This window comes from Calidris pugnax, unplaced genomic scaffold (assembly GCF_001431845.1).
Source record: "Calidris pugnax isolate Ruff unplaced genomic scaffold, ASM143184v1 scaffold45, whole genome shotgun sequence".
Classification (NCBI taxonomy): domain Eukaryota; kingdom Metazoa; phylum Chordata; class Aves; order Charadriiformes; family Scolopacidae; genus Calidris; species Calidris pugnax.
The window spans coordinates 533,885-560,607 of record NW_015090764.1 but is presented as its reverse complement, the minus strand read 5'-3'; the positions used below and the strand labels follow the sequence as shown (position 1 = coordinate 560,607).

General features: G+C 39.8%; 1 protein-coding gene across 9 annotated transcripts in view; it reads left to right on the top strand.

Annotated features, from left to right (window-relative positions):
- BCAS3 (breast carcinoma amplified sequence 3) overlaps window positions 1-26,723 on the top strand; it is a 424,087-nt gene that overhangs the window by 111,197 nt on the left and 286,167 nt on the right. For all 9 annotated transcript variants that reach the window (XM_014959877.1, XM_014959720.1, XM_014959802.1 and 6 more), the window contains exons 13-14: window positions 11,138-11,271; window positions 22,638-22,902. In XM_014959877.1, coding sequence (XP_014815363.1) covers window positions 11,138-11,271; window positions 22,638-22,902 — 399 coding nt within the window. The remainder of the gene's footprint in view (window positions 1-11,137; window positions 11,272-22,637; window positions 22,903-26,723) is intronic.

The following is a 26,723-nucleotide window of genomic DNA, read 5'->3' as shown; positions in this document are numbered from 1 at the left end:
GTGGTACAGCATAGAGAAATTAGCCCAAAATTTTAGATAAGTCTGCTAATTCTGTCTTGATTTTAAAATACCAAGTTTGATTTTAGAGGATGCTGGGTTATCTCTTACTGTTCTCTCCATCTTCGTTGGGAATGGCAGCGCTCTTCTCCCTCTGGAGTTCCGCTGTCAACGGTTGGACAAGATGATCTTTAAGGTCCCTTCCAACCTAGAAGATTCTGTGATTCTGTCTAGAGAAGCCTCAAGTTACCCAGACAAATGTAGGGAATAATTTTGGAATTTCGGCTGAGCTACTGAGGCAGGTAGAATGGGAAATTGTACTTGGGTCTTAATTCCTTTCTTCTGTGATATCTGGTGAGATCTGAGCTGCTGAAGGCTCCCCTCCTCCAGAGGGGTTTCTGTCCTCTCAAAGGAGGTGGCCCGGGGGCCACCAGGGGTGTTGCAGGTGGCCGTTGAGTTCCACGTGCCATGTCCTTGCTCTCTCCTATGGTGCATTTGGCACAGCCTTGGACAGAAATTCCCTCAAGAAGTCCTAGGAGCTTCTTCCATGCCTGCAGGACCTCCCAGTCTACATTTGGACTTTTGCTGTTGATCTGGGGCTGGTGGATTTGGACTTGGACTGTAGTTTCAGACGCTGCTGCTGAGCCCCAGAGATCTCCTCTCTTTGCTTCTGTTCCTTTGCACTGGGAGCATACTTATTAATGTATCTATTACATGTATTTTTGGGGGGGATCTGGTTTAGAGTAGAAGCTTGAGCATCTATTTGAAGTTTGTTTAATTCTTATTCACTACTGCTACCGTAAGATTTGTGCCTTGTTTCTCAGTTACGCTGGAGGGGGGGAAGGTTTCATTGCCAAGAACTAGATCTACAAAAAATCCAGTAGGTGGCTGTGGGTAGCCAGGAAAGATGAGAATTACCCTGTATTTGAGTTTTTTTAGAGGTTGGGCTTCAATTGCCGATTTGTTAAGGCAAGTAACTAGACTCTGAAAAGGACATTTTGTAACAAAACCTTAGTGGTGGTCTTCTCTTTTCAATAAAAGCTTTTCTCTGCAGGTCTTAATGTATCCATGGAGTGTTTGCCAGCTACAGAATTCTGTGGTGGCTTCTTACCATTTCAGGGGGAGCAGTAGCTCTAGCTAAGCACACCTTCAATTTGGCAGTAGCACCGACTTTTCAATTGGTGGGATGGGGAAGGTACGTTCTGATATACATAAGTAATATCTAGTACATACATAATTCAAGTAGAAAAGTGTAAATTTGTACAGCTGCCTCGTGAGTTCAGAATGGGATGTGTTCTTGGACCAAGATAGCTTCTATCTAAAGCAGGAAAGAGGTAGGATGTAAGACTTGATCCTTACGGAGTTAAGGGCAAGGTGGTAAGAAAGATTCTGAAGAATTAGGTTTTAGAGAGAAGAAGAAAGGAGATCTCAGGGAACAAGAAGTGGGAGACGTTTCAAGCCGTGGTGGTTGACTGAATGAATAGTGGCAAATTTCCAGCAGCGCGAGGGAGAGGGGAAGGAAAAGAAGTTTGCAAACAGTATAGAAAACAAAGAGTAGAAATCAAAGCTGGGGGTACGGTTTCAAACCAGTTTAGTAAAAAAAGGACAGGTTAAAAAGAGGGGTGTGTTGAAAATTAACTGCCAGAATTTCAAACTCATAATATTAGGGACTGAAAGTTAATGTTAGGAAAGTTGAAGGATTGGGAAGCTGTTGCTCACTCAAGGTCACGTAGTAACTCAGTGCCTGAGAAAAATATTACCCAAGATCCCCAAATCTTAATCCATTGCTGAAGCCCGTAAATGACGTGTCAAGTTCAGTTCATTTTTCTACTTTGATTTTTGCTGTTGTAGTTCAATATCTTAATTTTATTGTGAAAGAGACAAACGTTTCAAATAAGACACTCAACTAGTAAATAGCTAAAAAGCACTGGTGTTTTCCGAATATCTGTTTTATTTTTTTCTTTTAAATGTGGTAAATAAATGATCTGCTTTCCAGAAGCGTTGCTCCTGCCAGCTTAGCGGCTGAGAGCTGTGAAGTGCAACACATCTAAAATTTTAAATAATTACGCTTCCTTGGCTACAAAAGAGCTTTTCCATCCATTAATAATGAGAAAATTAATGTTGGACCAGCAGTAAAAGAGATTAAACTGTATACCCCTTTGGATGCCTGACTGCACCTTTAACGGACCTGAAATTCCTCTGATTATTTAAATGTTCTATATTGAAATGCGATGGTGGCCTTGAGTTAATAGTTAAAGAGGTTTAAATTGGAATGTCTCTGCAGAAGTTTTTCCCATTGATCAGAGCAAGTGGGCAGAAAAATACCGTATTTGATTGTTGTGCAGCATTGATAGTGCCTCACAGATTAACAGAAATGGGTTTTTTTCTCTTTTTCCTAAGATGTACAGTCAGTCTTTTATTAAGCATATAGATTAGTTGAGGTTTGAAGGTATCTTTTATAATAGCAAGTGCTGTATAAAGTAATTTATTGTAGTTTGGTAGCATTGCTTTATGGTTTGGTTGTGACGGAACAGTGTCAGCAGTGGAAGATTTTGGCATCAAAAGTGTAAATCCAGTCTGTTCTAACACGAAATATGCTTTGAGTGATGGCAAAAAAAGTAGTCTCCCCATCATGATTAGCCAGGTTGACATCAGTGAGAACACCCTCTTCAGGAAATAATTTCAAGGCTGTTCTGTATTTTTTAATTCCATTTGTGGACTTTCTTCTTTTTTTTTTTTTCCTTCTTAAATACCCTCCCCACAGGAAACTAATTTTTATTTTATAGAAATGCTCACCTAATTCTAGAGCATTTCCTATCTGAATGGGGAAGACTTTAGGAGATACTGAAAATTTAGGAAATTCTCGATCATTTAAATTCTCTGTTAAATAATCACTACATTTCAGATATCACGATATAAATAAAAGTATTGTTTAAAAGCAGTGTTAAGTAAAATCACTCTATGTTTGCTGTGAGTTTAACCCTGAAAGTACTCTGAAGGGATCTTAAAACTGAGGAGAAATACATACGAAATCTTGTAATCAGTGCTATACAGCATCGTGTTATTTGTGTGGAAGAAACATATTTAAAAGAGAGCCAGTGTGGTGATTTGCAGTGCATTAACCTTCTTATTTTTAAATTTCAGAAATTTCAGAAATTCATGTTTATCAATAGCCTCAATCCATTGCTACCTAACTGGATTCAGATTTTTTCTAATTTAAGTGTTTAACCTGTTATCTCCTAAGAAATTTATGCCCAAGCCAGGATGAAGTATTAGTTAGTGCAGGTTTGAATGGAGACTGTTTGCAGTTTCAAAGGTGTGATCTTTGAGGAGGGGGGAGAAGGTAGGAAACATTTCCCTGCCGTTATCAAATAGATGTCTTGGTGCTGATAAGGTACATTACTGTTGGAGAAGTGTGATTCAATCCTTGTGCTTCATCACCTTCTTTTTGCTGCAAACACAAGTCATAAACAAATAATTCTTTTCCATCTATGTACCATTTATAAGCTTTTTTCATTATTACAAAAAAAGCCTTGAGGAGGATTGTTTCAGTGATGTTTATACTCTCATATTCCTCACTTTTAAGTGAAAGGAAAAATCAGGATCTTAGTTTGTGTAAGCATTAAAAATGAGCAATTGTCCTAATCTGATACTATCCGCTGTTGCTTTCTATGCTCCTGCAGAAAATTTCACAGTTTATTGAAGGGTTTTTTTAGTCATCTTTTTATGATCATTTTTTAATAGAAATTTCACATTTTGTTAAAACTTTTCAAATTTGTAGGTAAATAAAGTTACTTTCAATATAATGCTGAATATATTGAAGAAGCACGTGGGCACACTTGTAAAGGTTGATTTGTTTGGGTATCACTGTTGCTGAATAGACTGGTTTGATACATGATAGTTTTATAACTAATTCTAAAATATATTAAAATTATTATCAAAACAGTCATTTAGCACAGCAGGCATTGATAATGAGTTGTTAACATCCTTTTGGATTCAAGATGCACAACTGTAAAATCCTTTTGTATAAAAAGGGTAACGCTATTTCCCGTCTTGACGTTGGTGGCAAAAGCTCTGTAAACTTCATGGAGGGGGGGGTCAGGATTTTACCCTCTCTCTGTAACATTTACTTTCTTGTTATTCCAATGAAAGGTGAAACCCACGATAGTATGTTTCAGCAGTAAAAATGTTTACTGCAATCTCTGCAACTCACAAAGCCCCAAACACTGAGGTAACGGTGGGGGCTACGGGTTTGTGTCCCGTTTGGAGGAATTCCAAGGAGGGTTAAAAGAAAAGGGAGTCTGTTCCCTTTGATCTTTTGGCCCCCCCTTACTCAGCTGCCCTCAGCGTGCGTCCTCTAGTTTCTGGAGGGAGAAACCCATCCTGATAAAGTTTTAGTATTTATTGGGCCATCAGCTGTAGCCAGTTAGTGTTTGAAACTGGGGAATAGTTTTTTAGTACATCAAGCGTATCGTCGAGCCATCTGTTGGGCATGGGAAATGTCTGACAGTTTCCATACGTCCACCCCAAGCTCCGAGTATTCAGATTAAATATATAATGGTCCTTAGTGTGTTGGAGTGTATAGAGATCTCCATAGGTAATTATTTATTCACAAAACAATTTTCTATTCTTCTTCTCTTTCTTTTGACTTACTGGGGTTTCTTGTAATATTTATTTTTAAATGTTTTGGATATCTTTATGTACTCATGTTTATTTTTTTTGGTGATTTTTGTTGTTAAAATCAGATTTTCCTTATTTAGTTAAGTTTTTCTGAGACCAAATTTTGTAACTGACATATGTGTTACACTTGGAAGTATACATGGGCTTAGTAGCACTAATATTTGGCTATATTTTGACTTGCATCAGCCTCGGAGAGGAGTTAAGTGAGTATAAATAAAGCTACTGCTCATAGGTCAGGTCATATGTTTTGTAAAACCATGGGCCATACAAACTTTGTCACATCTTAAGCAGACACGTAGGCGAGTGCTTTTGTAGGAGAGCTGTGGTGGAGCAGGAATCCCTGGAGTCAACACAGGGAGGGTGGGAATGCCCAGGGAAAGGCCTATGGGCTGAATCAGGGGCCACTGCAACTCACCGAGCTCTCTCATCCTGTCATTTGAAAACCTGCAAAGCACAGTATTAACATTGCTCGGTGTCTGTGCTCATATTTACAAAAAAAAAACACAAACAAAAACCCCACAACAAAATCTGAATATTTGTTCATTTTTTTTTAAATCACTGTTTGTGTAAACAGAGTAGTGTGTCCAGTTCTGGGTTCCCCAGTTCACGAAGGACAGGAAACTGGTGGAGAGGGTACAACAGAGGGTGAAAAGATGCTGAGGGGCCTGGAGCATCTCTCTTATGAAAAAAGGCTGAGGGACTTGGGGCTTTTTAGTCTGGAGAAGAGAAGGCTGAGGGGGGATCTGATCAACCCCTATAAATACTTCAAGGGTGGGTGTCAGGAAGAGGGGACCAGTCTTTTTCCAGTGGTGCCCAGGGACAGGACAAGAGGAAACGGGCACAAACTTGAACATAAGAAGGTCCACCTAAACAAGAGGAGGGGCTTCTTTCCTGTGAGGGTGGCAGAGCCCTGGAAGAGGCTGCCCAGGGAGGTGGTGGAGTCTCCTTCTCTGGAGACATTCAAACCCCACCTGGACACGTTCCTGTGGGACCTGCTCTGGGTGGCCCTGCTCTGGCAGGGGGTTGGACTGGATGATCTCCAGAGGTCCCTTCAATGTGATTCTGTATTTGTGCCATGGCTGTACAGGTCTCTCTATGGCTCTGCATGCATGGAAATGTAAAAGTTGCATTGTTAAGTGAAGTATATCCATAAATACATGCTTCCTTTGTGCAGATGTAGGCCTGTTTCCCTAACGTTTGTGCCCTCGGTGTTTTTAAAACAAATCCAACACAGCTTGAACGTGTTGAGTTCTTCAGTGTGTAATTACAGAACGGCATTGTTTGGGAAGGCGGAAAAACCCTTCTGTTCTCTGCAAGATGGCATTATTTAAAGCAGAGTTGTTCATGAGACTCAAACCCAAGGTGAAAAGGCGCGTACCTCATTTGTATGCGTGTAACAAACAAACTGTGCAATTAGCTAGGTGTTATAAATAGGATGTGGTGGGGATGCTTAGGCTACTCGGGTTTCCTAGATTTTATAGCGAGTACCCAACCGAGATTTGCTGCCCTCTAATTTTGCTGTTTGGGCTAACCAGCTGACGCCTGGTTGAAAAGAGTTATGTTCCTACAAGGCCGCAGAAGCCTTAGCATTCCGTCTGCGTCTCCCTTCGGATTGCGGAGAACTCTGTGTACCATCAGCAACTTCCATCCCACCCTTTGGGCCAACCCTCATCTATCAAAGCCGGGCGAGAGGAAGCTCCCAGATAAACATACAGCAGCGCCTAAACTCCTAATCACTCTGGGCTTCCGCTTCCAGGCCCTATAATTAGAAGTCCTTCTTTTCCTTGTATTCCCAGTTGACGCAAATGCTTTTTGTGGCTTGGCACCTCATTTAGGGCGTGGGCTTAGTTTATGGCCAGGCCAGAGTCTGGTTTAGTCTTCTGATACTGCATAAATAGCTCTTAACCCACAGTCTACATCTGTACTGGTTTTTCCTTTTATGCATAAATTCGCTGTATTTTTTAACGTTTTTTTATCCTCAAAGAAGCTTATTGTTTCCCAAACAGAATGCAGGGAAAGTAGGAAGCCGTAAATTAGGGCAAATGTATCTGTCAGGTAAAACAAAGCTTTGCCAATTTTTTTTTTTTTTTTTTTTTTTCCATCTAGGATATCTGTTCCTTTTGCGCTGGATTTTAATCATCTCTGTGGATTTGAAAAACCACACTGTAAAAGAGTCATTAATTTAAACTAACTGCACCCCTCACATTATGGATAAGCAAAATCAGAATTTTTGCAGTGAGATACATAGAGAGTAATATCTGCTTTACACATAAATTTCCACCGGGTTCTGCGTATGCAAGACTTTCAATTGATTTCAGATGTTATCTGTTAAACAGGGATTAATGCCAGTTTGAAAAATAAGCAGGAAATCCTTGAGAATTATTCACGTTTCATCTATGATTATTCATACATAAAGTACATCATAAGAGAAAACATTTTTTGGACTGAACTTGTGACAGCTTTAACCCATATTTCCGTCTAAACGACTTTTTGGGAAAACTGTCACAAGGTCTTTTAGAAAGCGGAGTTGAAGTTTCCTGCGCTTGAAAGTGAAAGTGAGAGGGAAGGGCCAGGATTCGAGTTCAGGTCTCTCTGCTGGGACTCGTTTTTTCTGCCGGGGTGTCACAGGGAGATAGGAGAGAGAGAGAGGGAATGGCTGAGCTGTAATAATTGCAAACTGTGATTCTTCGGTGCGAGGTAATGAGAGCTGGAAAATACCGCACCAAAACCCCAAGTCAAATGTTCTAAACCAGCAGTGATTTATTGTTTGAATAACAGTAGTAAGTAAGATATTTCAGAACGCTGTTTTATAAATACCCCTTCTTTCACATCTGTGGTATTGTGCTTGGGAGCTCTGTGTTGATACAAGTTGTGCGAGGATATGTTTGTGTTTCAAATGCAAATGGGAGTATGAAAGGTCCTCCTTCAACTCACTGAAAAATAGTCGCTAATATAAGCGAAGGGCCTGTTTTCCCTTGGCTTTCATCTAACAAAATGCATTTATTCCAAACAGTGACAGACAGCAGGAGTTTAGATTAGGCATGCGAAATTGCCAAATCAGATACCACCCATCTTTCTATTTTTAAGCCAATTCCTTTCCACCCACAACTGTATTGTCTTTCACCTCTGTACTCCTTCGAGTGAGCAAAACCAGACGAAAAAACACTAACCCAAACCAAAAAAACCACGAAACCCAAAAACCCCGAAGGCGACGTGCATGAATATGGAAGCAAGAAGTATGTACACGGTATGGAACTGATCAGAGGGCAGATATGGGGTTTGGTTTGTTCAGAGACAGCGCGTGCCCTCAACAGAAGGAGCAGGTCACCTCCTCTGCTGCACGGCTCGGTGGGACGCGCGTCGTAGGGCCAGGTCCCAGCGTGACCTCTCTATCCAAGCCCTGCTCGGGGTAACAGAGATTGCAGATTCAGGGGAAAAAGCCTTAGGGAGGAGAAGGGTGAAATTATCTCACGTCTGCCTACTCTGGGGTTTATTGCACCGTCCGCAGACACCTGCGTTTCAAGCCAATATTGGAAAGGAGATACCAGTTAGCTAAACAACGGCTGGGCTTGATGGACAAGGCATTATGGTAATTCCTGTGTTTTCACTGGCTCACCATTATTACGCAGCTTTCTGTCTCCAGTTTCCAGACAGATTTTTGGCTCGTTTAAAGTAGGGTTTTTTTTTTTTTTTTGGTTGGGTTTTTTTTTTTTTTTTTTTTTTTTTTTACAATCTTCATTGCACCGTGCCATGTGATGGGATACACATGAAGAATGCTGTGCTCACATCTCTGCCTGCACTCAGCTCTGCCTGTGCATTTATAAAAGACTTCTAGCACTTTGGAGGAAGAAAAAAAAATATCTATCTCGGTTTGCTGAGGCTGTCTGTTCTCTGTTGAGAGAAGCCTTATGTGTTCCTCTCTTCCAGCTTCTCTTTCTCCAAAGGTCCTTTCCATCTGGAGTAAGAGAGAGCTTGAAAGGACAAAAGCACACTCAGCTTCTATATAAAGCTATCTAACGCGTGAGGGGAGGCAAACATGGGAATAGAGAAAATAAATCCTTACTGACTTGAATTAGATCATTTGGAATATCCTCGCTGCAGTAATAGCAGGAGCCTAATTCCAGCACACAAACCCCTGTTTGCTTCCAGCTTTCTCCACTGGAAATGCTATATATTACTGAGGACCGCACACTTCACTAGAAGGGAAGTGTATTTTGTGATGTTTCAGAGCAGAATTAATGCAAATTGTGTGCATAATCCCACACTAAAGACTTGGCTGGCTTGCACTTGAGCAACTTTAGCTGTATTTCCTATCAACACAGTCACTACGAATCAAGGAAATTGCCAGTTAAGCCAACATTAACATCCAGACCAACCTCAGCTCACATGCCTTCCCGCCCAAACATAATACCCAAATGCACTCACGGATTTCTTAGCTCCATAACAAACTCTCTTTTCATTTCTAACACTCCCAATCGGAGTAACAGCCTGTAACAGTAAAAGTATGTCTGCTGGAGGGAATCTTGCTGAGGTCAGAGTTAAGATTTCGCCTTTCTGTGATTTTGAGGAAATGGATGTGTGCAGCGTGGGTGGCCTCGTGCTTTGCCCGAGCCCGACCAGCACCAGTGGTCAAGCCCAGAAGGAAACTTGTAGGCAATTCTGTCTCTAAATGCAGTTTAGATTTAGATGCTGGGCCTTATAGTCTTGAAAATATTTGTTTATCCATCTTCATAAGATCCTTATTTCCTAAGAGTTATGGTCAGGAGGACCTGAGGTGTGAGCCTGTTCCATGGATGCTCTGTTATCCCCATGGGAGGCATCAGGACGGTGCCGTTCCTCCCGTCAGCTGAGACCTGCACACAGACCTGCTTCGGCCTCGGAGGAGGAGGAGGCACTGGGGGGTGATGCTGGGCCCAGAAGGCCAAGGCTTTGGCTGCTGAATTTTTTGTATTAGAGCTCAAGGGAAGGGGGATTCCAGGATTGCCAAGGAGGGAAAACACAGGATAACCATGGAGTGATGTTGTAATAGTGGTTCAGTAGAGAAGTTAATTAAACAGAACGCAACAGGAAATAGTGGTTCAGTAGAGAAGTTAATTAAACTTAAGCTTTCCTAAGAGAGTGTTTCTCCGCTGCTCAGAACGCAACAGGGTTTTATTTTCCCAGTTCAATTCCAAAATGTACAAATGGCACATGCTAGGACTTTCCTGGTAAGGTGTGAGGGCTTCCAAGCTCATGCTGGATGTAGCTGTTCAGCAGCCATGAGCAGAAGAGGGAAAGATGAATCACAGAGCCATGTGTACATAAATGGAGAACACCAACACTCTTTTAGGACAGCAATAAGATAATCGTTTATCCTTTGAATAGCTGTGGTATAAAATGTGGAGGCCTTCTCGTCCTGAAGGATAAAAGATTTTGTCAACACACCAGAGCTATGTGGCAATTCCTGCTTTTCTTGAATAGATGGGTACCTTGAAAATTATTTAGAAGACACTTCAACGTAGCTGTTAAACTGCTAAAATTGCTACGTACTTGACATTCATTAAATGTTGGAGGATTACTTTGGGTGATGACTTCTTACATTTCATTAATAAGCATGGTAATATGGACATTTGTATACAGAAAAATAAATCTGAAGTTTGTTCACTATAGTCCTAAATTCTGCTGTGATGCCGTACTTTTCTTATATGTACAAAAGTTGTTCTTTTTCGGTATACAAACTTAAACTTTTATGGCAAATTGACTTCAAATATGTTTGTAAATGTTTATAAACCGGGTTATGGACTGACATGTAGTGGGAGAAAAAAGTAAATAGCATATATAAGTTACTGGGATTCTGCTGATCCTCTAATTTAATCACTTCAGTACATCCATCAGTGACCTGTTTTCAATGAAGTTAGTACCTAATTTAATATTTCACTTGAAAGCTCTCAACTCTGATTTGCTGCCTTTCAAGCAGTAAATCAGACAGCTTCTTTCATATACATTTATAAGAAAGATGCTTCTTCAGGATTAGTTTTGGTATGGGTTATTTTGGCTGGGTTTTGATATTGTTTCTTCTTCTAAAAATTATTATTGTGGAAACATCAATCATTTTTATACCGACTCTCTCCCACTGAAGAGCATTTTGGGGTTTCACTCTAACATTCATCACTTCAGTGCTTCGTATTGGTCACACAAGTTCTCAACTGTAGTTAGAATATTCCCAGATTCTTTATTGTATTGTAATAGTTAAGTAGTGACGCTGTTAATATGATTTCAGTTGAAGTTCTGACTCATTTTAATGAAGTGAATCCCTTTCAATTTAGTCACTTTCTGCAACTGTTTTCTTTTGTTTCCAGAAAACGAAATGTAAGCAATGCTAGGTTTTTTTTTAGGTAGACGTTCATAAGCCTCTTCTTTTGCATTGATTAATCTCTTGTGCTTTTGTGTTTCTTTTTTCTTTTTCTTTTTGTTTACCCAGGGATGTTGCTGGTCACTACTGACACATTAGGCCATGATTTCCATGTTTTTCAAATACTGACACATCCTTGGTCATCATCACAAAGTGCCGTCCATCATTTGTATACACTTCACAGGGGAGAGACTGAAGCCAAAGTAAGTTAAACTATTTGCTGAAGAATAATCCCCGGACACCTTATACATTTTGTGTATGTTGGCACTTTAATGTTTGTTTCAGCACACAAAGAGCCTTTCTTATGTTATAGCCACGGAAAGGATAAGAGCACAGCATTTAACCTGGACAATAATAAATTCTTGCCCTTTCCAATGAGGTGCTGTCAGATTTATTCAGATATGACACTGCCTCCAAAGAGCCCAGATTATTAGCTGTGTTTGTACTTAACCTTTTCTCATGTAACATGTTAAACATTTGTCTAGTGCCCGTGAAGCAACTGTCAGGGTTTGCTTGACTTTGGTGGTAAAAGCCCAAGGCGGACAATTAAAGAGTTGAAAGGAAGGGTTAATCAAAAGACTGTGATTAACTTTTATCTACACTTTAGCAAAGTGGGAGACAGCTGTTGGAGACCATAGCGATACAGATTTATCTTCCCGGTTTAAAAATCCCACTCTTAAAGATGGAAGACTAAATTAGGCGAAAAAGTCTGAAATTATATTTTTTAAAATGCCCAGTAAGCTGCTTTACTCTGCTAAAGTGGAAAAAAGGGAGAGAGAGGAGTTGTGCTGGCATGGCTGTGATAGAGGCAGTGCAGTGTATAACACTGGAATCCTTCGCTGCAATGCTTTCAGGCACCAAGAGAGCCTCACCTTGGTGGCATTGAGTAACTGTTGAAGAACCTGTTTTAAATACATAAATAAAAATGTCACCACGGGGTAAGAAATGAGTATTGCACTTGCTGATGCAATTACACACTGAAAGTGCAGACTTGTGACAGGCTGGCAGATGTAACCCAGTGTGACAGAGAGGAGCCTCGGGCACCGTGACTACGCCCCTGACACTGGAAGCTTGGATTATTGTGGTATTGGGATTATAGTTCCTCCAAACCTCTTTTTTTTCTATGGGTTGTGCCATTTCCCTTAAGGTTTTTTTTTTTGCCTTACCTCTGTAACAAGTACAATCTGAAAGCTTTATTTAACGGACTAGTGGTTGATAATGTTTCAGTCTGTGTGAACCGAAATTCTTGGTAGTTTAAATACTCTACAGCTTTGCTGCTACTGTTCTGGCAAAGTCTAATTGCTGTTACAGGCAATGGTTTACTATAGGAAGGAATAACCAATCTGGAAAGTGAGAGGAAATTAGGAAAAGTTGTCCATATAGGATAATATATATAGTACTTACAAGTCCTTTTTGTAAATAATATAAAGGGCATTGAGATCTGTGTGTTCACCTATACTGTCATCTATTTGAGCATTAATATAGTGTGTTCAATGTCATAATATATATAGTACTTACAAGTCCTTTTTATAAATAACATAAACTGCATTGAGATCTGTATGTACACCTATACTGTCATCTATTTGAGCATGTAATATAGTGTGTTCAATGTTTTAGAGTTATTTTTGTTCTGCTTTCATACAAAAAATGGGAAATATCCTATAATCAGTATTGAAAACCAAAGCATAGGACTCCAGTCACTAAGAACAAAGACGTTCTTACTTAAACTTTTATGGCAAATTGACTTCAAATATGTTTGTAAATGTTTATAAACCGGGTTATGGACTGACATGTAGTGGGAGAAAAAAGTAAATAGCATATATAAGTTACTGGGATTCTGCTGATCCTCTAATTTAATCACTTCAGTACATCCATCAGTGACCTGTTTTCAATGAAGTTAGTACCTAATTTAATATTTCACTTGAAAGCTCTCAACTCTGATTTGCTGCCTTTCAAGCAATAAATCAGACAGCTTCTTTCATATACATTTATAAGAAAGATGCTTCTTCAGGATTAGTTTTGGTATGGGTTATTTTGGCTGGGTTTTGATATTGTTTCTTCTTCTAAAAATTATTATTGTGGAAACATCAATCATTTTTATACCGACTCTCTCCCACTGAAGAGCATTTTGGGGTTTCACTCTAACATTCATCACTTCAGTGCTTCGTATTGGTCACACAAGTTCTCAACTGTAGTTAGAATATTCCCAGATTCTTTATTGTATTGTAATAGTTAAGTAGTGACGCTGTTAATATGATTTCAGTTGAAGTTCTGACTCATTTTAATGAAGTGAATCCCTTTCAATTCAGTCACTTTCTGCAACTGTTTTCTTTTGTTTCCAGAAAACGAAATGTAAGCAACGCTAGGGTTTTTTTTAGGTAGACGTTCATAAGCCTCTTCTTTTGCATTGATTAATCTCTTGTGCTTTTGTGTTTCTTTTTTCTTTTTCTTTTTGTTTACCCAGGGATGTTGCTGGTCACTACTGACACATTAGGCCATGATTTCCATGTTTTTCAAATACTGACACATCCTTGGTCATCATCACAAAGTGCCGTCCATCATTTGTATACACTTCACAGGGGAGAGACTGAAGCCAAAGTAAGTTAAACTATTTGCTGAAGAATAATCCCCGGACACCTTATACATTTTGTGTATGTTGGCACTTTAATGTTTGTTTCAGCACACAAAGAGCCTTTCTTATGTTATAGCCACGGAAAGGATAAGAGCACAGCATTTAACCTGGACAATAATAAATTCTTGCCCTTTCCAATGAGGTGCTGTCAGATTTATTCAGATATGACACTGCCTCCAAAGAGCCCAGATTATTAGCTGTGTTTGTACTTAACCTTTTCTCATGTAACATGTTAAACATTTGTCTAGTGCCCGTGAAGCAACTGTCAGGGTTTGCTTGACTTTGGTGGTAAAAGCCCAAGGCGGACAATTAAAGAGTTGAAAGGAAGGGTTAATCAAAAGACTGTGATTAACTTTTATCTACACTTTAGCAAAGTGGGAGACAGCTGTTGGAGACCATAGCGATACAGATTTATCTTCCCGGTTTAAAAATCCCACTCTTAAAGATGGAAGACTAAATTAGGCGAAAAAGTCTGAAATTATATTTTTTAAAATGCCCAGTAAGCTGCTTTACTCTGCTAAAGTGGAAAAAAGGGAGAGAGAGGAGTTGTGCTGGCATGGCTGTGATAGAGGCAGTGCGGTGTATAACACTGGAATCCTTCGCTGCAATGCTTTCAGGCACCAAGAGAGCCTCACCTTGGTGGCATTGAGTAACTGTTGAAGAACCTGTTTTAAATACATAAATAAAAATGTCACCACGGGGTAAGAAATGAGTATTGCACTTGCTGATGCAATTACACACTGAAAGTGCAGACTTGTGACAGGCTGGCAGATGTAACCCAGTGTGACAGAGAGGAGCCTCGGGCACCGTGACTACGCCCCTGACACTGGAAGCTTGGATTATTGTGGTATTGGGATTATAGTTCCTCCAAACCTCTTTTTTTTCTATGGGTTGTGCCATTTCCCTTAAGTTTTTATTTTTGCCTTACCTCTGTAACAAGTACAATCTGAAAGCTTTATTTAACGGACTAGTGGTTGATAATGTTTCAGTCTGTGTGAACCGAAATTCTTGGTAGTTTAAATACTCTACAGCTTTGCTGCTACTGTTCTGGCAAAGTCTAATTGCTGTTACAGGCAATGGTTTACTATAGGAAGGAATAACCAATCTGGAAAGTGAGAGGAAATTAGGAAAAGCTGTCCATATAGGATAATATATATAGTACTTACAAGTCCTTTTTATAAATAACATAAACTGCATTGAGATCTGTATGTACACCTATACTGTCATCTATTTGAGCATGTAATATAGTGTGTTCAATGTTTTAGAGTTATTTTTGTTCTGCTTTCATACAAAAAATGGGAAATATCCTATAATCAGTATTGAAAACCAAAGCATAGGACTCCAGTCACTAAGAACAAAGACGTTCTTCTGTTTTTTACAGCTGATAAATTTGTTTTCAGGCATACATCGGGAACCAAACATAACATGTTTTAGAGAATAAACCTTTATTGATAGGTGTTTTTTGGGATATAGTATTAGCATCTCTGTGAAAGCATTGCATTAAAACTCTCAGAATCAACATAGTAAAGTTTTTTCCTACTTTGCCACATAGTTTTCATTTAGGATGTGAACAGTGTAGCCTTTGGGATGGTATAAAATAGAGAAAATTCTAACCAGTCTGAGGCGTATTGCTGGATTTCACAACTCCCTTGATAATTAAACTATCCAGCAACAATATCTCATTGGTACCTGTGATTCTCAATACACATCTATCATTGAAAATATTTACATAATACGATGGATGGGTTTACTTTTCCTTTTGGAACAACAGTACTTGTTTCATGAGAAGGGTAGTATGTGTTGGTATTCTTTTGTTCCCAAATTTTAGGTATCAGTAGCATTAGGCGAGAATTTTGGAGACTGTTCAATTTAAAATTCTCAATGCAGATATTCTGAGGCACACACTGGAAGCCTCTGTACCTCCTTTCTTGGTTAGAATAGCATTTATACATTTGCAACCAGACTTTTTCCTCTTCTCTTCACCCCCAGTTTAAAGCTAATGGTGAATCAAGGCCAATGGTCTTAAAGGTCACCTTCTGTACTGGAGCTATAAAAAGTTCTAATTTGTGTTGATGGACATGAGTGATTATCAGTGTCAAAATTTGTTTAGCTAATGCCCATTATAAATTGTTTAAACATCATCATTTTGCCCTTATTATATGTTGTATTTTAATCTCCATACTGAAATCATCTGCTTTAATACTTGAAATTCTGGCTGATAGAGCTTTGCCACACATTTCCCAAAATACCCTTCTTTCACAGTCCGATGCATGATTTTTCTTCTCTTGCTTTGTGATCCATTAGTGTGTTTCTTGCAAATACTTAGATACTGATGCTATGTATCTTACTATGCTTAAACTTCATGAGATTTGCATAGGCCCACCTCTCCAGCCTGTCCAGGTCATGGTAAGAGTACATGGTAAGATGGATTCTTCCAAGAATTGTTGAATCTGAAACGTACGCTTTTTGTAACACACGGCATAACCAATTTTGCTCTGAGAGCAGAAATTTGGGAACCAAATACATTAGTGTTCCGAATATTGTCAGATATATCTGATGTTGTAACAGCATTTGAATTGTAATTTCACCCAGTTTAGAATATCAGCCCTGGAGTATCCCCTTTTTTAGGGCTGTGGAATTCCTCCTCTCAGTTTCTCCATGTCTTTAGCAGTTGGAAGGCAGACCGAGAGCTGGGCAGTTCTCATCTGTCTCCTAAGAGAAGGTGGCAGGAAGTCCCCTCTGTCATTCCTATACAGAAGCATCTTAAGTGGATTAAGTTGCATGCTTAATGTGTATTACAGAAAAAGAAGCAAGAGTTGTGATTTAATAATGGTGTTTTCTGATCGATTTACTGCAATCAGGCAGTGTCTCTAAGTCACCCCCATGTCTTTCTCCTGAGTCAGAGGTATGAGCTATGCCGTTACTTCAACTTAATAAAAGAATATATGCTCCATCCTGCATCAATTTTTCGAAATTCCAGACAAATTCTGCTTGAGAAATTTCAGTCTTAAAGACCGTTTTTACCTTTTCCTGACCATTTCTGAAATATAGAGAGATTGGCTGGAAACAGATCCATAGGGGTTTTATCTCCTATGGGCAATGAAACAGTGTTATTGAGTTTTAGAAGTGTTGTCATTGCAAATCTATGTTGTATTTGCTGACTTTGAGCAGCAAATATAGGAAGCAGCCTTGTCTGCTGAATTAAACATTGAGTCGGGACTGCGAAGATCACTCAGCTCCTTGCAGAGGCCCTGACTTTTCTGTGTGCCTCAGCTGGAGGGGGGTTAAGGTGGGAAGTGGAGCTCTGGCTGTAGGGGAACTGTGAGGGTGACAGCCACAGAAGAATGGGAAGTGCTCAGATTCTTTATTGGTTTGAGTGATGCAAGTCCCAAGGTCACAACATTCAAAGTTACTTTTCTGCAAACACAGCCAGAAGTCACTCTTTTGGTTATACTGCATTAATATCTTTTAATCTTTAACTGCTACTCATGCTTTAGAATTATGGTTTTTTATATTTTTTTATTTACTTAAAAGACCAAACCCTTTGCTTGATGCACTGTGTTACACCATGAGGGTTCATTGCGAGCGCTGGCTGTGATTAACCAGAGCAGAGAGAGCACTGAAGCTCTCTGAGACTCCCTGCTTGCACAATCCAGCCAAAAAGGGAAAAAAAATGTACATGTGTTTGTGGTGCCTGGTTTGCTTAAGGATGCTTTCTCTTGTCCTACGGCTCTTGCATTGTAAGTCAACACTTATTGCGGTCATATTTTTATCCAAGAGCATTTTGGAAGGTTTTTAATAAAAGTATAGCATGTTCTGAACTGAGGAAGCTCATTTACTTGCAGATGAAAGTTAGACTGTCACCTGATGATCCTTTCTCTTTGATCTGAAATTGTAAACAGAAGGAAAAAAAAAAAATATCCCTGAAAACAGTATTATCTCAACCTAGAACAAATAAACGCGATGATAGCATCAGTGGGCTGGTGGCCAGGGTCCTCTCTCATCTTTTACGCTGTCAGACTTTTGTTATTCTGCCTCTCAAAGCGCTGTCAGAGCTGCCTTCAGCCAGCGCAGGTAAACACGGGGAATGATAAAAACATTCCAGCGTGGGCTGCCACAGCACACCTCCAATTTTACCCTTTTCTAGGGAATATGTGAATGGTTTTGTGACGCGGTTCCATAGAGGCTGTTGAAGGTTGTGTCGTGTACGGTGTCCAGGCAGTGAAACTTTGGAATAATTTAGAAATGCTTGGTGTAAACCTTCATGGTTTTAATAGAAATTTCTTCCTATCTTTTGCCATACTTAACATGGTTGCAATTATTGAAATAGTCTCTGGAAAAGAGACTTTCTCATTTCTAGGAAAAAGAAACAGTCCTGAAATAATGAAGATTGATTTAGGGAAGTTGATTGGTCATTGATGAAAGCAGAGAATAAGAAACTGGTGCAATTAGAGGGACCTTAACTGCCTTGTGGAGACGGAGGAGCTCTGAGCAGAGCGGCGTTTGCCGTTTCAGTTATTAATGGGGAGCAGCTCCTCTGGCTGAAGGACCCTGCTCGAACCTCTCCCTGGGCCCAGATTCTGCCATCGGTTTTAGGAACTGCAATCACTTTTGACGACTCAGGGAGACAGAGTTGGGTCTGTGTGGGTCTGATAAATCATCTTGTGTAGTCCATGATTTTATTATTTTTTCATTTGTGTTTGTTGCTACATCATTTCCTTAATTTTCTCAACCAAAAAAATTCAAATACAGACCAGTTTTCTAATTTATTTTGACCCTTGTCTCCTCAGTGCTGCTGATCTCTCTTGTTTAATGATACTGGTTTTTTATTTGTGCCATCTCCCTGCACAGCATAATGAAATACTTAAGTCATGTCCTTCAAGTAATGGTATGTTTTCTCTGTGACATTGCATAGTGTGCATGAAACTGGGTTGGGTTCCTGTTGCAGTAAATGCTGCTCAGGCTTTACTGTTTTTTCACTTCACTATTGAAGTTTATTTTAATGCAGTGAAATGCACTAGAATATCCACGTTGTTCCTGGTGTAACTCGCCTTCACCGAGGCTTTTGGATATGCAAGAAACGCAGCTTGAAGCTTTTGGGTTCCCAAGTTAAATAAAATCTCAGGTCTATACTTCCCTTTATTGGCCCAGATAGAAGAGGATAAATAAAATTTTGAAATACAGACATGAGTATTAATTCTGATGTTGACCTTGAGCTATAGAATAAACTTTGCATCGTGAGGGATCTAGTGTACTTTGTACTTTATTAACATATATCTGTAAACACTATGGGGTCTTGATTGATCTTTGGTATCTAAACATTACATCATAATTAACAACAAATCCAGAAATATATTATAAATACATGAAATAATAGTACATTAACCTAAAGGACAGCAATAAATTGCAACGCTTAGCATAAACTTGAAAACCACTAATGGGCCACTGTGCAGTTTGTTTATACTATAAGCAGTCAAGAACTCCGTGTAATGTACAGTAACTGTGTGGTGGAGAACAGCAAGCCTGATGTGATAATTTATATATTTTTTTTCCATGGACACACACAACTGATTTTTTTAAAGTCACTTCTGAGGCTGCTGTGCTGAGCGTTCTCCTTCCAGCTTGGCCCAGTCCTCTCCTCCAGGTTTGCTGGGAAGTCCTGGACTCCTTTGCATTGCAGAGATGGATTTGTGCTTTTTTGTTATAAACGTATTTAATTCATGCCCTTGTATGAAATTGGAAATATTCTTTGAATTACCTCCTTGGACGAGGCCATTTTTGAGACAGGGAAGAGAAGGGTAGAATTACTGCACGGGTGACAGTAGCTTCCAAAATGCTTTTTGTCGCTGCCGAGTAGGGTTTCATAGCTGTGTTCCTATAAATCTTAATTAAGTTCACACTCATCTGTCAACGCTTTTTTTTTTCTTGTTATTACTGAGTCTTAAAAACCTGTTTGTTCTCTGTCTCTGTGGTTGCAGCCATACTTAAAGTAGTCATGACCACGGGACCCACTCTCCAACTGCAGCGAGTGTTCCTCATCGTTATTTTCAAGAGAACATTTTGGATTACGGTGTTCCAAACTTTCTTCCTGAAGATCAGGAATACTGTTTTTTTTCTGTGTAATGTTTACATCGAGAAAAAAACATCCTGTAATGATTGTTTCCCGGTTTCTTGGCTGGTAGTGGTGTCATGTGCCAGGGATGTTGTATCTGTTTTTAAAACAACATAATCCTAAGGATGCGTGCTGAAAACTGAGTATTAATATAGAAATATTTAATTTCTGTTATGCAGGACAGTGAGATACGATTTTTTTCCCCCCTCATCTAAAATTGCTGTTCCAAATAACGTAAGATAAGGGAGGGTATGTGGTAGATGTGAGTGAAAGCAGTGATTTGGAGAGTTTGGCTGTGCTCAGTTGAAGTGCAGGAGGGAAGGGATTGGAGGGCCCTGCAAATGCAGCTCCAAGGTGTCTGTTCCAGGGAGGTTTGTGAATTCCCTCCCGGTGTCTGTGGTTTCAGGGGAGAGCACGATTCTGCAAGGAGCATGAAACTGTAGAGCAGGACAGAAATAGCTGGTGTTGGAGCCATGGAGCAAGGGAAGGGAACAGCAAAGAGGAAGGAAGAGAAAAGCTGTTTTCTTGAGGCTGGGCCAGAGATAGTGTTAGAGATCAGGAGGGGAAGCGAAAGCTGGATCTAAAATGAATACCAAATATTTGGAAAACAGTGATGTGATTAGAGGGGTCTCATCTGAAGACCAATATGGCGATACTCCATGTTATTAGAAATTAAAAGCCAGAGCAGCCTTTGATAGGATTGGAATTATATTCCAACAGCCTTAATGATTTTACCTGTTTTCCTTTTTTACTTTTTATTATATTAGTGATCTTTCTGTTGTAACTGCGAATGGCAATTTGGAAACAGATCTAATGTTTGATTTTGCCCGGTACAAACAGCCAGTACTTACATACTCCTGGTGCCATAGTTTTTCTCTGACTCCACGGCTTTGGGGTTTCTTTTTTTGGCTCTGGTTAATCCCTGTGGGGTCTCTAATCCTTTTTGAGCAATCTATTAAGGTGAAACACTTTGTAGGCAAGCCAGGAGCTCTAAGTGCTGTGGCTTTATGTCAGTAAGACCAGAATCACAGAAAGTGCTAAACCTGTCAGATTTTGGGGTGATTGTTTAGCTGTATCATTAGCAGATCATTTGGGTATGTCACCCTAATTGAACAGAGCAGGTGCGTAGCGCTGTTTTTTAGTTTATCTATGTAATGTTGATGAAGCATTTTGTGTCGTGACAGTCTGTCAGCCAAATATCTTGTCACAAGTCACAAGACTTAAATCCTTTTTTTATCTTGAAGGCTTCAGGGCTCAGTTGGAAACTTGCACTTTGATGAATACTTGCTGCTTTTGTCTGGAATAGCTGGAGTGCATTTCTGGAATATTTGTCAAGATTTTATCAGTGTTTACTCCAATTTGAGTACCTAGTGTATTGTAAAACTGGCTTCAGTGAAATCTGAAAGAATTTTATTTAGTTTATGCCATTAATAATATAATGAAAACTAATCCTTTGTCTATATGCTTGTTTGCTGTGTTAAATCCCACTTGCGTACGTGGCCCTTTTTAGTCAGCTTTTACCTTTAAAAACATTTTGGAAAGAATTGTTTTAGGGTTTTTTTTCTGTGATAAATCATTTGAAGCTAGACTACTTGTTTTCTTGAGTTGTCTGCCAGTATGGGGCTGGAAACAAACTTTAATCTCTCTTTTAAAGCATTCCTTCAAGAATAAGAATTTGCTTTCCATCAAAGCGTTGTGTAAAGCACACTTAAAAGAGAATTAAATCCTTCTGGACTTTGTATCTGAGATCTGTGCAAGGAGTAACTGTAGTCGAAAATATTTAACTGTATTTTTATATCTGTTTCAAGACTGACCATTTGAAGCTAGAATAAGATTTGCATTTCTCAAGTGGTGCATAAGAAGAAATCTAACTGGGGTCTTCCCTGGGACTTTAACAGCTGATTAATAGAGACTGTTTTATGTAAAATGGAGTGGTTTTATATAGGGAAATGGCCAAAGTTGTTCAGTTTCTTCTTAACAAAATCTTAAAACCAAAAAAGAGCAATAGGTGCAGGAATACCTGGATGAATGGTAGTTCCACTGAAGGATAAACTGACAGTAGCAGGACTAGACAGATAGCTTTGGAAAATACTGGTTGTTGATTTTTGGTTTGTGAAGTTATATAGGACACGGTATTTCTGTTGACTTAAAATTTTGAGTGCTGGTATTTGTCAAAATCAGGCCCAGTGGTGAGATCTCTCTCTTGTTCTCATCCCTCCCTTTTCCCCTTTTTGGGTAATCTCTAAAAATTAAAGTAAACAAGCAGATAACAAAACATGTAATTGAAATGATTTCCCAGCTCTTTTTAGAACTAAATTCTATTTGAAAATTACACCAAGCCCTTGTGGCTTCCTGCAGCACTTTGCAGCATGGTTTGGTTTCGTAAATTCAGGCCTGATGGAAAGAAAAAATCTCAGAATATTTTGAAAAGTACACAAACTTTTGGAACTGGGTATTATGCTGCAACTTAGAATATATTGCCCAGGGAGGTGGTGGAGTCACCATCCCTGGCTGTGTTTAAGGGATGTTTAGATGCAGTGCTGAGGGACATGGTGTAGGGGAGGACTTTGTAGAGTAGGGGAGATGGTTGGACTCGATGATCCCAAGGGTCTCTTCCAACCTCAATGATTCTATGATTCTATGATATACTGAATGCTAAATTCATTGATATATGCACAATAATTCAAGTTGTTGCCTAAACTTAGGGGTTTAAAATCATATTTCCAATGAAGATTTGTGCTTGTTTCAAACGTGGTAGTCCATTTTCCTTGTTAGCTCTGTGCACATCGGTGACCCCCCTCCTGTGTCCCTCTTCTGTTTTCCAGGTCCAGGACATCTCCTTCAGCCACGACTGTCGCTGGGTGGTGGTCAGCACTCTCCGGGGCACTTCTCATGTTTTCCCTATCAATCCTTACGGGGGCCAGCCCTGTGTGAGGACACACATGTCCCCCCGGGTGGTGAATCGCATGAGCCGATTCCAAAAGAGCGCAGGACTGGAAGAGATTGAGCAAGAGCTGACATCCAAACAAGGAGGACGCTGCAGCCCCGTTCCAGGCCTCTCGAGCAGCCCATCTGGCTCACCACTCCATGGTAAATCCCCTTTTTTCTTATTTCCCTCCAATTTACACTATCAGGAAACTTTTCTCCTTGAGTCATCAATGCCCACGTCCTCAGTACCCGCTGCGTAGCTGCCTCTCTTAAAAAAGATTTGGTTCCTGAGTACCTTTGGGGCTGCTGGCCTGAAGGTCTTCATAGTCTTCCAGCTTCATGTTTCAGTAGTATTTAGTAACGGCCTGAACAGAAGAAATGTTGATTTTACTGGAGATTGCAAGGATTGATTTGGTTCATTCTGTTTGCCCACGTAGTTTGTGCCACTAAAAAATGAGTTTCATGAAATACGGTGCTGCAGGTACTGTGCAAAAATATGTAACGTATGCAGATACTATAGGAATGAGCCAAGGTATAAATACTTCAGAAAGATGGTTCTAGTTTTGCAACTTGCTTAAGTAAACTGTGCTGTCACAGATGTGTTAATAATTTCCACTCTAAACTGGAAAGTTTTGGGGTCTTTGGGTTTCAAGTTTTGTTTCCATCTAGCACAAGGTCAATAATCTGGTCTATATTCAAATGCAGTTACCTAAAATTCTCAGTGCTCTTCGGCCTCGAGGATCGTGAATTACCTCTGGATAGCCATGATAAACACTGTTTGAGGAGAAATGTGGAAACTAGACAATGTGAAGTTGATGGCATAGATTTTTATCACTTTTTTGTGTTTGTGTGTGAGCAATGTGACAAATAATGTACAAAGGAAGAAAAATCTGTAAGGTTTGGTCTGTACCTCCTACTGCTGTGGTGGACATGCTTTGGAGAAGCTAAAAGGACGTGAAGGGGAGCCTCTAAAAAAGGTTCAATAATCACTGTTGTCCCAGGTTCTTCAGTTTCATCTTTGCTCTTCTTTTTGCCCTTCTCTTTCATGAGGTCTGTACTAGAAGTTGCTTTATTTGGATTCCAGATTTGCTGCATCCTCTTCCCTCCTTTCTGTGAGCAGTAAGGCCCAGCTTCCATTGAAGTGCAAGTTGAAATAGCAGTTTGGGGGGTGTAGCTGCCCGTTTCCAGGCTGAGAGTATTAAAAATGGCACAGAACAGTCCCCCTCCCCTCATCAGAAGTAGGGTTAGAAGTGCTGCTGAAAGCCCAACTATGTGCTGTCGTAGCCAACGCCTTTGCTGCTATAGAGAGAACCTTTGTGGCATTTCTGAATCAAAGGAACATTTCAATGACTTGTTGATTATTAAGGGAAGCAGACTCGTCTCAGAAGCAGCCTCTGTATTTTCTCCTTTCTTTGGACCTTTCTAAACAAAGTTTTCTGCATAGAGGCTCTGGAGCCACTCTCTTCTGCCCGGAGCCACTGGAAGGCACCCAAAACGTGATCTGTAGTTTCCTCCTCCTTGGAGATGTTTCTGTATCTACCATTTTACTTTCTCTCTCCCCGTTGTCCAGAGGCTCAGCATGTCAGGCCTGAAGCTGGGGAGCGCTGGAAAGCTTTCCTGTGGCACATCCAATCCCTTTTAACTGCTGACATCACCTAGAGCAGAGGAAGGAACTATCAATTTGTGTAGCTTTCATCCAGCCAATTCTGGTTTCTGTCAAGGGAAATTGCAGTAAGTTGTTGCCTTTACAGAACCTGTAGCTACATTTGAAGTTTTGAATAGATTTTACCCTTTTTTTTTTTAAAGAAAAACCAGCACTTTCATTTGCTCTGAGATCCCCAGTGATGGACAGACTCTCTAAGCAGGAGAAAGATGTGCACGGAGCAGTTGTTGCGAGAAAGGGAGCAGCTTTTATGGAAGTATCTCAAGAGTTTTAAGGCTTCAATTTTCAGATGTCTGTCTTGAAATATAATAAATAAATCCGATTTTTTTCAAGATCTTTGTACAATCATCATTGCTTAAAAATTAGCTCCAGTGATACAGTTAGCTCCATTTGAAGGCTGCAGATGGGTTCTGGGAAATAGGACAGGAAGGTAACTTCATTTTCCAGAGAACTTCACACAGATTGTGCTCATCACGTTCTCATGGTGTGGGAGGGCTCGGAGTTGGACACATTCTAAGCCTGAGTGTTGGTAACTCAGACCTTTTTAGGAAAAATACGGAGGAGTTAGCGGAGTTGTCTTCAAAAAAATCCTAAAGAAAACCCCCAAATAATTGATTTAGTAAAATATTATAATGTTTTTAGTAATAGTATTGCTGCTTTTTCATTTCAGGAATCTTTCAATTGGCCTGGCTGAAGGCAGGCAGGATGTTGAACCATATTATATGCATCTTATAAAAAGCCATTTATCATGAACTTGGGAAAAAAAGTAACTGACTTTCAGAGTGACTTTCAGTGGCGGGATTTTGTGTGTGTGTGTGTGTGTGTGGCTGCTGGATTAGCCAGAACCCGGTGATTATTTTAATTTGTGAACTAAGACGTGTTTACTCAGATTGGAACAGCTCCTTATCATATTATAATGTTAAATTATTGTTGTTTGGAGGAGTTACTGCAGTCTGGTGACAGGACTCGGTACTCAGAACAGGAAAGAGCAGTTCTGGGTTTAATTCTTTGCTTTCCTACTATCTTGCTGTGTGACCCTTGGTAAATTTTAGTCAGGTGATTTTGTCTATCAGCTTTTTACTCTGTGACAAGAATAACAATCTCTGCCTTCCCCGTGTGTGGAATTCCTTGAAGTTTGTAGTTTTCTTCAAGAAGAATAACTATTATTTTCTTTAATCATCCCTCTAAATGCAGCTGATTACAATGGAAATAAACCCTGAGATCATGTCCCAGAGAGCACCATTCCACTGGGACAAATCATTGATTAAGTGGCAGATTTGGAGGAGATTTTATTTCTGGAGGATTTTTTGTGTGCGGAGTCGTGTCATCGTGATTTTCCTTTTATGTCCTTTACAATCTAAAAAAATTCTGATAAACCCTAAGTTAGAAAAACTGCTGTTGATCCTTCAGCTAATATTTCCTTGGCGTTCCAATGGTGTTGCCCCAACCATAGGCCAAAGGACCCGAGTTCTGTCAGCAAAACTCTTGCTTGTTATCTTCTAGGCCAAAGGACCCGAGTTCTGTCAGCAAAGCACTTGCTCGTTATCTTCTTTTGTGATTAGCAATTGTAACCCATTGATGCTAACTGGTGATTAGCTCTTGTTCTTGTAAATATTTTCAGAGTTCAGGCTTTGTCGTATTTTTTTTTCTCATGTGTTTTTAAACTCCCTCGTTTCAAAACGAAACTGTTTGCTCTGTATATAGTAGCCAGGCAAATCTATTTACATTTTGTTGGAGAACCCCAGGAACTGTTTACCAGCACGATGGACGCCTTTACGGGGGGTGGGGATGATTTCATTTCCAAATGAATCATCGTTTGGCTTTGTTCTTTTGAGCGGAATGAAGTAAACTGTTAAATAGAGGATGATGAAGAGAGATTTCCTTTGCACCTTTTATAGCTAACGGGGATTTTGTTTGGGTTATTCTGCCCGTTAATCCGGCGAGGCTGTATTTTTGTCATTCCGTTGGATTGCCAGAGCCCCTTGTCAGTAATATCTGAGTTGGGTTGGGATCCTTTTATGGGCTTTTTCTATTATAAGACTATTACAACACCAGTTGGTTGTGGGGCTGAACATTAGGGTAGAATATGGCCTTATGTGACCTTTTTTCTCGTATAAAATGGGGTTTATGGTACTTACCTGTCTCCCAGGTGGATTAATGGCTGAGTAGTTAAACCAGAACTATGTCCTCGATTATACAAATGTACCCCCTCTTATCTTCAGGACACCTGTATGTGACCAGCAAGGAGCATTGAGCTGTGAGAATGTAATGCTTGGGAGACTGAAAGCTCTACATAACTCATTATTTTTATTCTGCAAAT